This window comes from Chiroxiphia lanceolata, chromosome 18 (genome assembly GCF_009829145.1).
Source record: "Chiroxiphia lanceolata isolate bChiLan1 chromosome 18, bChiLan1.pri, whole genome shotgun sequence".
NCBI classification, from domain to species: domain Eukaryota; kingdom Metazoa; phylum Chordata; class Aves; order Passeriformes; family Pipridae; genus Chiroxiphia; species Chiroxiphia lanceolata.
The window spans coordinates 2,255,654-2,270,082 of record NC_045654.1 but is presented as its reverse complement, the minus strand read 5'-3'; the positions used below and the strand labels follow the sequence as shown (position 1 = coordinate 2,270,082).

General features: G+C 45.9%; 1 protein-coding gene across 1 annotated transcript in view; it reads left to right on the top strand.

Annotated features, from left to right (window-relative positions):
• FBXW8 (F-box and WD repeat domain containing 8) overlaps positions 1–14,429 on the top strand; it is a 55,740-nt gene that overhangs the window by 20,901 nt on the left and 20,410 nt on the right. Inside the window, exon 5 of the mRNA XM_032705856.1 lies at positions 6,791–6,948. Within this exon, the coding sequence (XP_032561747.1) occupies positions 6,791–6,948 (158 nt within the window). The remainder of the gene's footprint in view (positions 1–6,790; positions 6,949–14,429) is intronic.

Below are 14,429 nucleotides of genomic sequence, written 5' to 3'. Positions count from 1 at the left end.
TTGAGTATTAACAGATGGTCGCTGACTGCCTGAAACAAAGTTGTTGGGTTTTTTTTTTTTTTGGGTTTGTTGATCACCGCAGGTATCTGGAAACCGAACAGACTTTGCCTTCTGGAGAGCAAACCTGACTGTGAAACAAAGGGGTTTCTCTCTCCATCCTCCTTTCTCCCGCTGCAAATTCTTCAGAGAAAACGGGGGGGGAAACCACAATCTGATTTCTGAGGTGTCTCATCCGAGGTCTTTGGTGCTCAGCCCGACGTGGGGTGGTGAGACCGGCCCTGGAGGGTGCAGCCAACAGAACTGCCTGACACCAACATCCTGTTCCAGCAGAAACCCAGGGATGGTCCCTCTGACCTGCCGTTTGAAGTGAAATTCTGCAGTGCCAGCAGTACAGAAGCCATGAAGGAAAGCAGTTTGTCTTTGCTGCTGCCATGGACCGAATGAGCAGAGCCTCGACTGTTTGGAAAATGTTCCCGTTAACAGTTTTTCTTTTGTGTATTTGTCAGTTTATGTATTAGTTGCAGTTGTACTTTGCACAAACACTAATTAGACAGCCATCAACACTCAGGGCCAAAGGCTTCCTAACAATGCAACTGTGATAGCAGTGTCTTAATTGGTTGAGTATAATTGTCATTAGGCAACGATAAAGACATCTGGGGCTCTGGAGAGAGATCAGCATCCCCCTCCTCCTCTTCCCCAGATTCGTTCTGGCTTGTGCCATCCAACACAGTTGAGCTTTTTCAGATGAGATCCTGTGTTTTGACCAGTTTCCTGATGTTTTTCTCCTTATGAAATCGTCTGCCTCTTCAGCACCACTTCATTAGAGCCGTACCCAGCCTCCCTCTCCGCTCCCTCCCACATGTGCTCCACACTCCACCACCTGCTTCCCGGGGACAGCAGCAGCTTTTAACCCCCAGCTCCTTCTGCTTCCACTCACAGGAGAGGGCACGGGGAAAATGTTCATCTCATTATGGCATTACTGCCAGGAAAAAGTAGTCAAAATGCTTTTGATTAGTCAGGAGGTATTTTTATTGTAGTTCGTTTGTAGATAACACACGAATTTAATTCTTTCCCCGTTTCTCTCTGCCATGTGCATTCCATCTAGGGTTGCTCCATCCCAGCAAGGTTTTTATGCATGTCTGTAAAGCTTAAGCTGAATTTCCAAGCTATTTTTGACAGCTATATCTGTCCAGAATTACAGTGCTAGCTTGTTCTTGAGGAGGAGTATATTTAGAAAAATACAACTCTTGTCTTTCTCATTTGTATATACCGACATATTCCAAAGAACAAGGGCAAAGGGGAGCGTGAGTCCCTCAGAGAAGCTGAGTTATTTGTGTGGAGAGTCTCTGCTGAACATCAGAGAGGGATAATTGTGCCTGTGAGGAGGACAAAGACCCAGAGCTGAGCGCCAGGCGTGGATGGAACACCGGGGAAGGGGGATCGGGAGAGGGGGGATTTGGGGTTGGAAGCAGAACAGTCTTCTTGTTGCTCCCTGTTGTGCTCAGGAGAGCAAGACTTGGAACAGCCTTCGAAATGAAGTAAAGCAGGTGTGGTCTCTTCTGTGGGCTTATTTTAGGTTTTGGGGTTGGTTTGCTGGGTTTTCTCAGTGCGAGTGTCTTATATGAGATATTGAAGTATTTACCTGCCACTGCAATAACCATCTCATGGCACCTATCAGGGGGAAAACACAGCAGCTGAGTGCTGTTGGTATCAGAGCAAATAGTGTATTCCTTGTTGTATTAAACAGGAAGGGAGTTTTGAGTTGTTTGGGGTTTTTTTTTTCACTCCAGCAGAGAGCTAAGTGGGCATTTCATAACCATCCTGGTAGAAAAATCAGTGAGTGAATGGGTTTGGAGTACTGTGCGTGTTCTTGGGCAGAAGACTTGTCTCTGTGGTTATTTCATTGAGTAATCCAAATGAAATTTTCAGGGCAAAATGTAAAAGTTGTGATAGAAATGAACAGAAATCCTGAAATTACCCAGAAACAGGCTCTGTGAAGTGCAGTGTGTTCTTCTCCCCAGCCGTCTACACTGACAGGGCAGATTTGCCAATTATCTGCCATAGAACAGTCTTTTTATTTATTTATTTATTTATTTTTACAGCAAGGCAACTCTTTAATAGTTTAAAAGCCTTTTGTTGTGGTTACAAATTGAAAGTGTGCTGCTCTTTACAGCAGCATTAAAAGCTGGGGGACTTGAACCATCAGATTTTTTTTAGTTCTGAACTGGATTCACCTGGGTTTGAAAACATTCCAGGTCAGTGCTGGTCCAGTCCCAGTGTGTGCTGGAAAGGGGCATGTGGGGAGATAGTTTGTGTCTCACGTTTTCCCAGCACTGGTCCCCTGCCCAGTCCCAGATCTCCACTCATGTTTCCAGCATGGTCTTGTGACACCCCTCCAAATCCTTGAGGGACTGGTTGGCTGGGAAGGGTGGGAATGGTGGTGTTGAGTGGGAAATGGGGTAAGAGGGATGCAGGAAGGATGGGGCAGAGAAGGTTTAGTCCTGAGGAACACAGAGCACTTGTCCTGTGCTGGGAGTGCTGGGATTGCTGGACAGGCACCTGAAGGTAGGTTTGGGTGCTTGCAGGGTTCTCCTGGCACAGACAGTGCTCCCTGTTCTGTGCCATGACAGAACTGGAGGGAGCACCATGTCCAGGATCCTGTCATGGGTAGTTCTGCATTATCTGAACCCCCTGGAGCACCCCTGGGTGCTGGGACAAGCAGAGACACTGCTCCCTGTTCTGTGCCATGACAGAAATGGAGGGAGCACCCTGTTATGGGTTGTTCTGCAGCATCTCAACCCCCTGGAGCACTCCTGGGTGCTGGGACAAGCAGAGACACTGCTCCCTGTTCTGTGCCATGACAGAAATGGAGGGAGCACCCTGTTATGGGTTGTTCTGCAGCATCTCAACCCCCTGGAGCACCCCTGGGACAAGCACAGACAGTGCTCCCTGTTCTCTACCAACAGAACTGGAGGGAGCACCATGTCCAGGATCCTGTCATGGGTCATTCTGCAGCATCTGAACCCCCTGGAGCACCCCTGGGTGCTGGGCTGAGCTCGTGTGCTCACAGGGCCTGGCTGCAGGTGGGAGAGCAGAGTGGTTTCATGGTTCAGAAGTGAGAGCTCTTCAGCACGTGCTGATCCATCTTGGGAGACAGAGGGAGTGAGGATGAGGGAGCTGCAGGGTGGGCTGATGCAGAGCCCCCCGAGCAGAGCCAGGTCCCAGCAGCAGCACGTCAGAATTTGGGTCAAATTGATGTCAGACTGCTGGGCAGAAGTGTTTGGTTCTGTTCCAGTTTGAGCTCAGCTTACAGGTGGTTCTTCATGAGCAAAGAACAGTTCAAAACTAAGTTTTGACGTGGTTGAATTCTGAGATAAAATTAATTTAAGCATTGGTGCTGTGGTGTTGGATCTTTAATCCCAGAATTGCAACGTTATTTTTTGTGCTTGGTAGAGCATCCTGAGCCCTGGATCCCTCGTGTTCTGTGCTGTGTAGGGAACTCAGATGGAGTGAGCTCAGAGGATTATCCAGCCCTGTGCCTCTCCTCTATTCCTGTCATTGTTTTCTCCATCTCAGTCTTTCTTTTATAAAAAGAAATATATATATATATCCCTTGACTGGACTATGTGAGAGCTACACTAGGAGGAGATGCTGTTCTTCCTTATTTATTTCGGGATGACAACACATATTCTGTCAGTTCTGTCAATTCTACCAGTATTTTATGTCTCCCTCAAAATTCACTTCTCAGGGTCACTTAGGGACAAGAGAATTTTGGCTTCCCTTGGGAATAATCTGCTGCTCTTGGCATTTAGGAGAAGCTTGAAAACACGACCCCAACCAACCCCTAACATAAGGAAACGAAAATCAGCTCAAAATTAAAATGCTTCCAGAATGTCTTGTGTACCTGGTGTTGAAGGGGACTGCAGCAGATCCGTGCAGTTCCCTGTCCCACTGTGTTTTATTTCCAGATTTTAAATTGGAACGAGCCCTTTCCAGTTTTGCAGACTGAAGATATTTGTTGTGAACGGATCCAGACTCGCTTGTCCGATCCAACGGGAGATGTTTTGCTTTGGGGAAGCTTCTTTCTTGATCTGTCCTTTTTTTTAAGTGGTGCTGCTGTAGATTGGAAAGGAAAGCAGCATTCTGGAGAAGGAAGAAAAGCAAGAAGTGCTGTCCCACCCTGTTCTCCCATTTCCTTCTGTCTTGCCCTGTAAAGCCCAGGCAGAGGCACCAGGTGACAAGGACACCGTTCCCCTCCCCTCCTGGGCAGTGCAGAGGGTTCATGTGCATCTCTGTCTCTCTCTGCCTGACAGGTTTCACCTCCCCCTTGGGCACTTTAATTAGTTGTATAAATTGGAGCATTTTCACCTGGAGCTGTTGGGAGTGAGCTGATCCAGAGCACCCAGATCCAGAGCGTGGCCCTGCCCAGGGAACTGGGTACCTGAGTGCAAGCCCAGCACCCTCTAAACCTTTGTGAACCACTTTCCTTCCCCTCCTGTGTAAACAACTGTTTGATTTTCCTCATAAACCCAGGACAGCCATTCCTAACCAGCAGACCTTGGAGATTTGTAAGAATCATTCTTTTGTCATACTTTCCCCTAAAAAGTCAGGATGTAACAACAAATCTGACAGAGGAGGAAGCACCTTTGATTTTCCAAAAGAATCCAGGTATCAGCTATGGCAGAGAAAGAGTGAGCCTTTGACAGTGTTGTCACAGTTCTGTCAAAACTGATCTAGGTAATTATTGAACTGTTCCAAATGGCTGTTGAACTGTGGTCTCTGACCAGTTCTAGAAGAAGCTTCTCCTCTGCTTTGCCTGCAGTGGTTTTTTTTCCTTTAATAATATGTTGTGTGGGCTTAGGTGTCCCAGAGCAGTCAATCTCTTGCTTGCTGAACCTTCATTCCTTTGGATATATTCAGTTCTATCTGAGAAGTTTCGTTCTTTTTTATTTTCTCATTGACAAACTGATGCTAAACTACAGTTTTTGTGATATTTTGGGTGAGCCTTCTGCAAAGATAAAAGCCTCAGTTTTAAAGACAACACTTAGTTGAATTAATTAATTAGTCTTCAGAGATGTAGGTAAAGCTGCTCTGTTGCTGAGGCATTGAGAAATTTCTTTCTATAAAGGGCAGTAGGTTGGGTGGCTACTTGTATGTCCATGGATAAATGCTCTGATTCAACAGCCTTTCCCTGGCACCACCACAGTCACAAATCTTTAAGGACTGAAAAGAGGCAGTTTGAAGTTTTGCTACATGATGTAATTTGGGCTCGTTACTGATCACCTTTTCTTCTGCTGAGCCCTCTCTCCTTGCATGTTAATATTGAGTTGGTAACCTGTGGTAGCTCAGTTGTGCAGCTCTTACAGCTCCAATTTACCTGTCTTGGTAGCCTTGGTACCACACTCAATAAAAGGGAATAAAATGAGCAAAAGTGAGTGGATTTGTACACAGAGGGAGTGACCAGTGGGTGGATCAGTCCAGGAGCTGTAAATGGTGTTGGGTTTTAAGACATTATCTGTTTCTTCCTCCCTTCTCCTGCAGCTCCTCTCCTTTCTGCTGAGCCCTCTCTCCTTGCATGTTAATACTGAGTTGGTAACCTATGGTAGCTCAGTTGTGTGAGTCTCACAGCTCCAATTTACCTGTCTCTGTAGCTTTAATTCATAAATAGAGAGTAAAATGTGTAAAATTGATGGGCTTGTTCACAAAGGATCAGTCCAGGAGCTATAAATGATGTTGGGTTTTAAGACCCTTTTTGTTTCTTCCTCCCTTCTGCAGCTCCTCTCCTTTCTGCTGAGCCCTCTCTCAGTGCATGTTAGCAGTAAAGTTAATATTGATTTGGTAACCTGTGGTACCTCAGTTGTGTGGCTCTTACAGCTCCAATTTACCTGTATTTGTAGATTTAATTCATAAATAGGGAGCAAAATGTGCAAAGTTGATGGGCTTGTTCACAGGGGATCAGTCCAGGAGCTGTAAATGGTGTTGGGTTTTAAGACATTTTTTGTTTCTTCCTCCCTTCTCCTGCAGCTCCTCTCCTTTCTGCTGAGCCCTCTCTCCTTGCATGTTAATGCTGATAGTTGGTAACCTGTGGTAGCTCAGTTGTGTGGGTCTAGTAGCTCCAATTTACCTGTCTCTGTAGCTTTAATTCATAAGCAGGGAGTAAAATGAGCAAAGTTGATGGGCTTCTTCACAGAGGATCAGTCCAGGAGCTGTAAATATTGTTGGGTTTTAAGACACCTTTTGTTTCTTCCTTCCTTCTCCTGCAGCTCCTCTCCTTTCTGCTGAGCCCTCTCTCCTTGCATGTTAGTAGTAAGGTTAATATTGAGTTGGTAACCTGTGGTAGCCCAGTTGTGTGGCTCTTACAGCTCCAGTTTACCTGTCTTGGTAGACTTGGTGCCACACTCAATACAAGGGAGTAAAATGTGCAAAGTCTGTACAGCAAAGAGCTGTAAATGGTGTTGGGTTTTAAGACACTTTTTGTTTCTTCCTCCTTTCTCCTGCAGCTCCTCTCCTTTCTGCTGAGCCCTCTCTCCTTGCATGTTAATACTGATAGTTGGTAACCTGTGGTAGCTCAGCTGTGTGGGTCTTGTAGCTCCAATTTACCTGTCTTGGTAGCCTTGGTGCCACACTCAATAAAAGGGAGTAAAATGTGCAAAGTTGATGGTCTTGTTCACAGGGGATCAGTCCAGGAGCTGCAAATGGTGTTGGGTTTTAAGACACCTTTTGTTTCTTCCTCCCTTCTCCTGCACTGCCTGTCAGATGCTTTGGGATGAGTAACAGCCTTCTTTTGCAGATACACCTCAGGAGAAGTGAGGCTGTGGGACACTCGCACCTGGGACTACACAGCCCCCATCCTGGAAGCCGTGCAGGGTCCTGGCGAGGCTGGACCTCGGCCACACGTCTCCTTTGTGAGGATAAACAGCTCCCTGGCTGTGGCAGCTCACGAGGACGGTGAGGAACCACAACTCTCCTCCCTATTAAAGACAGGAAAAAAAAACCCAACCCAAAACAAAACAAAAAACCAACAACCAGGCTTTACAAAAATGAAGCAGCTGTGCTCAGCTTTTTGTGTGTCTGTAATCCTGTGTATCCACACACACACACACACACACACACACTCTTGCTTTTATGTGAGAAAGTTGGCCAATAACCCTAAATGCATTAGGAGGCATTGGAACACAGCACCCATTAAAACTGAGCTTTAATTCCTACTGGAGCAGCTACACAAAGCTTGAGTGCCAGGCTGTAGTCCAGCCAAGCTATCTTAAGCAAATAACTTGTTTTGCTATAAAAATATTAAATATTCTTCCACCAGCCTTCTCCTCTGTCCAAAACTCCCTTGGGGTGCTGTGGAGCTTTGTTATGGGAATGGTGGTAAACTTGCATGTCTGATTAATCCACATCCCTCTCCCTCTTGGCTCAGTGTGTGGATGCACTGAAGTATTGTTTGTGGTGGGTTATTATATACTTTGATACAGAGAATAAAAGCTTTGACCTAATATTTACTGAAGCCCTCGTAAAATCCTGGTTGTGTGCATTGTTTTAAATATCCTCAGAGGTTTTGCATAATGGACAAGAAGAGCCAAAGACCAGCATCTTCTGGATGTGGGAACAGCAATTAAAAAAGTCAGGTTTGGACAGTGCTGGCCGACTGGGATCCTGAGCTGAGGGGCTCAGGCAGAATCAGCTCCTGTCATCTTTCTTTAAAATCTGTAATTTGACACTTAAAATATCTCCTGGGTATAAATAAAGCATATTTAGAGAGCTTTGTACACATACTGCCTTTGATCCTGGCATTTCTACAGCGGAAAACAAAACTAGGGATGGATAATGCAAACCGAATTTTATTTTAAAAGTAAATTAAATGCTGTATATGTTTTAAGATCATCAGCATCCTTAGCTGTGTTTCTAGCTTGGATCATGTTAGAATGGTTTTCTGTGGCTAAAAATTGTTGATTTTTCCACACTTTCTGACAACAGCAAATCTGGTGTTGCTCATTAAGATTATTTACTCGAGTCACAGGAATTATGACACAGTGATAGTTTAAAATGTTGGCTTTTTGTCCAGTGTGCCAAACAACGTCTAGCAGAGGGTCTTTTGTTTGTTTTCTAGTTTCCCACTGCCTAATCTAATAATTTGTCTGGGTGTTTTTGCCTGTCATACTCCTCGTTGTCAGTGCTGTGACTGAACTAGTTTGCATAAAGCTCGGCGTCCTTTCTTCTTCTGGGTAGAAATTTTAATAGGCTCCATGATATGGCAGTGACTCTGATTCGAGGAGCCTGGTCAGAATAGATTAGTTTCTATGGGAATAGGGAATTCTAAAGCCTCATTTTAGAAATGTTTACTAACTGCAAGCTGGAAGCACATATTTACAATTTGGTGGAGGGAGTTGTTTTGAATTCGGGGAGGGCGAGGACGACTTTGAAGATAATGTGTTTGATTGTTCTTTGTTGTACTTTTCCAGCTCCCCTTTTTCTCTTTGTTTGTAAGTTTGACTAGCACAGAGAAACCATCTGGTAGTGTTGGAGGTGGTGCTGTCAGGCACAGTCTAGACTTTCCCTGTCGAATCCCTGGCTCCCAGACTCGTCCCGATAACATCGGCTTCTCCCAGTTCAGCAGAGCTCACGCAGAGATGTCCTTGGCACCCGATCACAGGGAAGAGCTCAGGCAGATCCTGCTCACCCTGTGCCTGCCTCACAGCCCTGCTTTGCTGCTTCCACAGCAGCAAAAGCTTCCCGAGGCACGGGAAGTGGGGCAAGGAGAAGGCTCTGCCTTGCCGGGATGCCCGCATCCGAAGGGAGTTGTAACTCCGCTAAGGAAAAGCGGAATTTTTGTGGCTCCTGAGCGTTTCTGGCGGTGCCAACCTGCGAGAAACAAGCTGCAAGGAGAGGGAAATGAGAGGGAAATGGATGGGGAGCAAATGAAGTTCCCCGTGCCCGTGCCAGCGCTCAGCGGGGGCACTGGATGTACACCTGGGGCAACGGGACTTGGCAACTCGATCCACAGTTGTGATTTTTGAATTCCAACCCACTGGCCTCATATTTCTTCTGCCTTGTTTCCTATTGTCAGCACTGGCAGCCCTCCAGTTTGATTTTACCACTAATTGTGTTGCACGTTACCGAACTGAAATGAATCAAATCAAAATGCTTTTTCCTGGAGCATTAGATAAAGCAGGCGAGGGTTCTGGGTAATGAGCAGATGCTGCTAATGCAGGGACAGGAGAGGCCTTGCCAGGACTCCATCTGCTCCATGCTTGCCTGGCTTTGGCTGGGAGCCACAGCTTTTGGGAAACAGCAGTCTGCTTTAGCCATGGCTCTCCCCCCTGCGCTCTGGAGTTTCATAGTTTGACTGGGGAACAATGTGCTGCAGCACGAGAACATCCTTTTTGGAGTCTTCCCCTTAAACACCATGTCCATCTCATGTAGGCACAGCAGGGAGGTGCCCCACTTGCTGCCCTTTGTGGAGTGCTTGGAGACCCACTGGGAGGGCTTGGTGGTCCTTCCCAAGCTGCAGGGCAGCTCCATGGAGCACAGGAAGGTGGCTGCTGTGGGATCAGCAGTGCTCCTGCTTGCTGGCAGGCTCCAGGAGGGGAATTTTGGCACTGCTCCTTTTTGGGACTTGTGCAAATCTGCTGTCTTGTCCATTCTGGTGCCCTTAAAGCTGCCTGGGGGTGTTGTCTGTCCCTTCTGTGCCCTCTTTGCAAGAAGTGGAGTGGTGGGTTTGGTGGCAGGACATGCCCTAGGAGAGCAGGAGCAGGGACAGACTGGCTGAGAGGAAGGGAGAAGTGAAGGACGCTGCAGGATCTTTATTCCTGTTGGATACAGGTGGCTGTGGGTGCAAACATTTGCTTTGGGTAGGTGGTGTGTGATTTCCCACCACAGTCATGGGAATTCTGCCTCTTGCATCCCCAAGTTGGGAATGATATACTCTCTGTCTTGTCTGTGCCTTCTCTGAGGGACTGTCCAGGGTGGAAATAAATCCCTGTGAGGAGGGTGGTGGAGATAAAACCTGGCAACACTGGGAGGAAACCGGTGTGGTAATGGTGATGTGAAGACAAGACTTATCACAGGGGTCTGATCTCTCACTAAGCACCTGCTGGAAGTCAAAATAAAATGTAAAAAGTTAGTTAAGGAACTCCAAAGATCTGCTGAGGGTAAAGTGAATCCTCTGACTAGAAATGGTTGGGGGAAAAACTCAGAATTCACAAGAAGTAGTTTTGATACTCCAGGCTGGTGCTTATTTCCACTCATGTATTTCTTCTGCTGTTTGTATTTCATAGGCTCATGATATGCCTGAAAAATGTGAGGAGATAAATTAATGTTCTCAGTTGGAAGGAAAAACCCCCCTGTACGGAGTCATAGAGTCAAAAAATACCCTGACTGGAAGGGACCCACAAGGATCGAGTCCAACTCCCAGGTGTTTTCAAAAGGCAAAAAAGAGTTTTATTTCATTTAAATCAAGGTAGAAATGGCAAAACCACAACTCTCAAAGAGGAACAACGTGGAGGTGATGTGAATTAAGCAGCTTCTGGCCTTCCCACAGAGCTGTGATTAGAAGCTGAAGTGAAAACCATGAGCAGATTTGGATTCCCTGCTCCAGCACTGACAAAATCGTGTCTTTGCTTATTTTTCTTTGTGTTTGGTTTTTTATTTTTTTTTCAGATAATGCACATGTAAACTGCTTTACATCTTCCCCAAGGCTGACAGCAGCCACTAGCTGACAGCAAGTGCCTGTCTTAATGTGGAAGAGCTGATGCAACGGGTCATGAGGATCAGGGCTGGGATGTTCCACCCCGAGATCCAGCCTTGCCTCCCTCCCTCCCTGAGCAGGGAGCCCAGGTGGGCACCTCTCTTCTGCTGTGCCCAGCTCAGGAGGAGCTCTGAGGAGCCTCTATTGCCCTGCCAAATACAGCCACTGTAATATTTACAAATGAGATTTCACTCTGTTTGCCTCTGTGTTTGTGCTGCCTCTCCTCCCCGACGGAGGATTAGAGGATTTTCTAGGAAAAGAAATACTTTTTTTTTATTATTATTGATTTTGTGGTAAGTGTGTTGCCTGCAATACATGAAAATAGATGTAAAAAAGCAGCTTGGAGGATGTCTTTTGTGCTCCCAGCTGCAAAGAGGAGACTCGTGGAGGGAGAAGAGCCTCCAGCCATCCACCTTTGATACAGCAAGAGGCTGATGTCTCCTAAATTTGGAGTAAAGTTTGGAGTTCAGTCAGGATCAGCAGTGCACTTTGTGAGGCACAACAGGCTCATGGTCAGTGTTTTATCCAAATACATTCCACTTGCAATAAATGGACCTTTCATCAGGCCACAATTCAGCAATATATTGGATTAGAAGTTGAATTCTTTGTCTAACCTGGGACAGAGGGATAAACAACGAGGCTGGTGCAGTGACTGTCAAGTGTCAGTGATTGCACTGCCCTGTCTCCTTGAGCCAAGACCAAATCTGAGCAAGCTGGAAAGCCTGAATCCTGGAAAGCCTGAATCGTTTTGGGGAGTTATTGTTGGAGTTCAGTTGGAACAACCACAGATTTTAGAGAGCTGTGAGAACACTGCTGATCCTTCTGACTTAACGACTTCCTAACACTTCCGAGGCTTCAGTGTTAAAAAAATAAAAGGGACAGTGAATGTTTGCAACCTGAACTTCACCTTAGCAGAGAAATTGCCTTGGAAATGAAGCGCTGGGGGCAGGAACAGGGACTGTGGAGAGCAGTGATCTCATCTGACTGGTAAATCTTAGCCCTGATTTCTTTGATGTTGCCACACTAATAACTTTAAACTGTCACCTGGAGGGTTTTTTTTGCTCTTAAACAAACGTGATGGACTGGTGCAGAGCCTCGTGTGCTCATAAATACATGTGGCTGTGTCTGCAGTGAAATGCAGAATATTCTGAGTAGCACCTGTAGCTTTACCTCTTGATCAATCCCGTGGAGTGTTACTTTTTCTGTGGAAAGCTGGATAATGTTTTCCTGCTCTCATGCAGGAGTTGGACTCGATGATCCTTGTCAATCCCTTCCAGCTCAGGACATTCCACAAACTTTCCTTTTTACTCCTTACTTTGTGCTCCTTCATTACATGTGAATTTGTCACTTGGGTTTTTGGTATTACCAGGGATGTATCAGATTTTGCACACACTGTGCTTGCCTGATAACATTTTGTGCTATTTTGGACAGATTTTGCTGTTGAACATCTGGTTGCAACCAAAAATACCCATCTTGAAACCATTTTATTATTGCAGGAGCCATTTCCACCGTTGTCTCTTTTCATGATGTTTGACCTGAAGTAGTAGTAATAATAATAATAATAATAATAATAATAATAATAATAATAATAACTTGTTGCCCAAAATTAGAGAGCAGGACTCTGAATTCTGGGTTTCCCAGTTTGCTCCTGTGGTCAGAAGAGGGTTCTTTGACTTCAATGTGGCTTTTTTTTTTTGCATTTTCCAGAACTTTCATCCATTAATACGCCACTGAAACCAGCTAAATGCTCATCACAGATGGTTGTAAACAAAAGGCTTCACTGAAAGCAAATCAACATCTTTTTTCCCCCCCTCACAAAAGTGGTCTTTAACTGGGATAAATATTCTACAAAATCAAAACTGAAAATCCTCCTGCCTGGAGGAGCTTGGCAGGGATACCCATGGGCTGCCCAGAAATTCCAGGTCTGACATCCGTGATCTGAGGTCCCCACAGGGTTTTATCACTGATGGGGGTTGATCTCCCCGTTTCTGACCTGTTTTCTCCCCTTTTTCTGTCCTGGAGATGAGACTTTGTTTTCGGGCAGGCCCAGGGGTGCCTCAGTCGTGCTGCAAGAGGGGAGGGAGCCCGTGCTGCCCATTTGGATTTGTTAACTGGTTTTAGGCTAAGTGGGAGCAATACAGGCTCCCAGTCTGGTTTTCCAACCCAGTTCAGCAGTTATTTACCTTTCAAGCAATTAACATAATTACCATTATGCTAAGAAGTAATTTTGGGAAGTTCTGCTCCGAGCCCTTACGGCTCCGTCGGGACAGTTTTAGTCGGGACTTATCTTTTTGATGGAAGCCTAATTGCAGTTTTGGCTTTGTGTAAACAAACAGAGGCAGCTAATTGTTTAGGCAAATAGCAGATTAATTTAAATATTCATCCCTAATAAAACAAAAATGGTCCCCATTATGGTGCTCATTCCCATGGTGAGGAACATAAATATTCAGGGGGAGTGCCATTAGACAGGGATCTTAAGGATTATCTGCATTATTTCACATCGGTAGCACTTTCCAGATACCAAATAATCTTTACAAAAGCGAGCATAAATCAATTTAAACTCATTTAGATACCATTTCACTATGTGCAGTTTCATTACCACACTCTTGCTTCACCTCCTCTGGGACTGGGGGGTGGTGTTTGCACACTGGCATCGGTGCCCATCCCCAGCTGCCTGTCGGGGCTTTTATGTCTCCTCTGAAGGAAGAGCTGCCATTAATCATTTCATCATTAATGCCTGAGTCGAGGGAAGGCTTCTCCAGCCCTTCCTCAAGATTGTTTCTCCCTTAATTCAGTGCAAAGGTGGCCCAGAAGGCTCCAGTTCCACCCAGCCCTTCTGTTCCCTCATCCGCTCCCGACTGCCTCGGGTTGCTCTTATTCAGATTATGGCTTTAATGCAGCAGCATTTTAAATAGAATATGGGGGGTCCCTGCTGGGAAAAATGCCATCAGAAATATGTTGTATTTTGACTTCACTCCTGTATCCTTTGGGATTTGTATTCTTTTTGAATCACAGAATCTCCTGAGCTGGAAGGGACCCCCAAGGACCATCGAGTCAGCCCCCAAAATCACACCATATGCCACAAATTCTTCTGCATTTTCTGTTTTCCCACAGCATCAGGATGAGGAGTTTTGCTGCTGGTTGTAAACTGTTGAAAATGGTGTTAAAATCCCTGAACTGTGCGTGCAGAGCTTCGGATTCCTCACTTTGAAAACTTTTCTGGGTGCAAAGCAAAGTGGCTTAAATTTGAGCGTGGGTTTGCCCTTGGTGGTTTTTTGTGGTACTTGAGGGTGTGTTTGCAGTAGAACAAAAATTTGGGTGGCTGTTTATTCTGATCTTCTCCAAACGTGGAAATGTGAGGGAAATCAAGGAGTCTTCCTCAAGGTAGATCCTGTTATTGGAAAGTCAAAAATTAGGGAATCACAGAGAGCAACAGAGCCTGGAATCAGAGATTCATGGGATGCTTTGAGTGGGAAGGAACCTTACAGCTCTTCTCATCCCACCCCCTGCCATGGGCAGGGACACCTCCCATTATCCCAGGTTGCTCCAAGCCCTGTCCAGCCTGGCCTTGGACACTTCCAGGGATCCAGGGGCAGCCACAGCTTCTCTGGGCAACCTGTACCAGGGCCTCCCCACCCTCACAGGGAAGAATTTCTTCCTCAGAAAACTACTCTAAACCTTC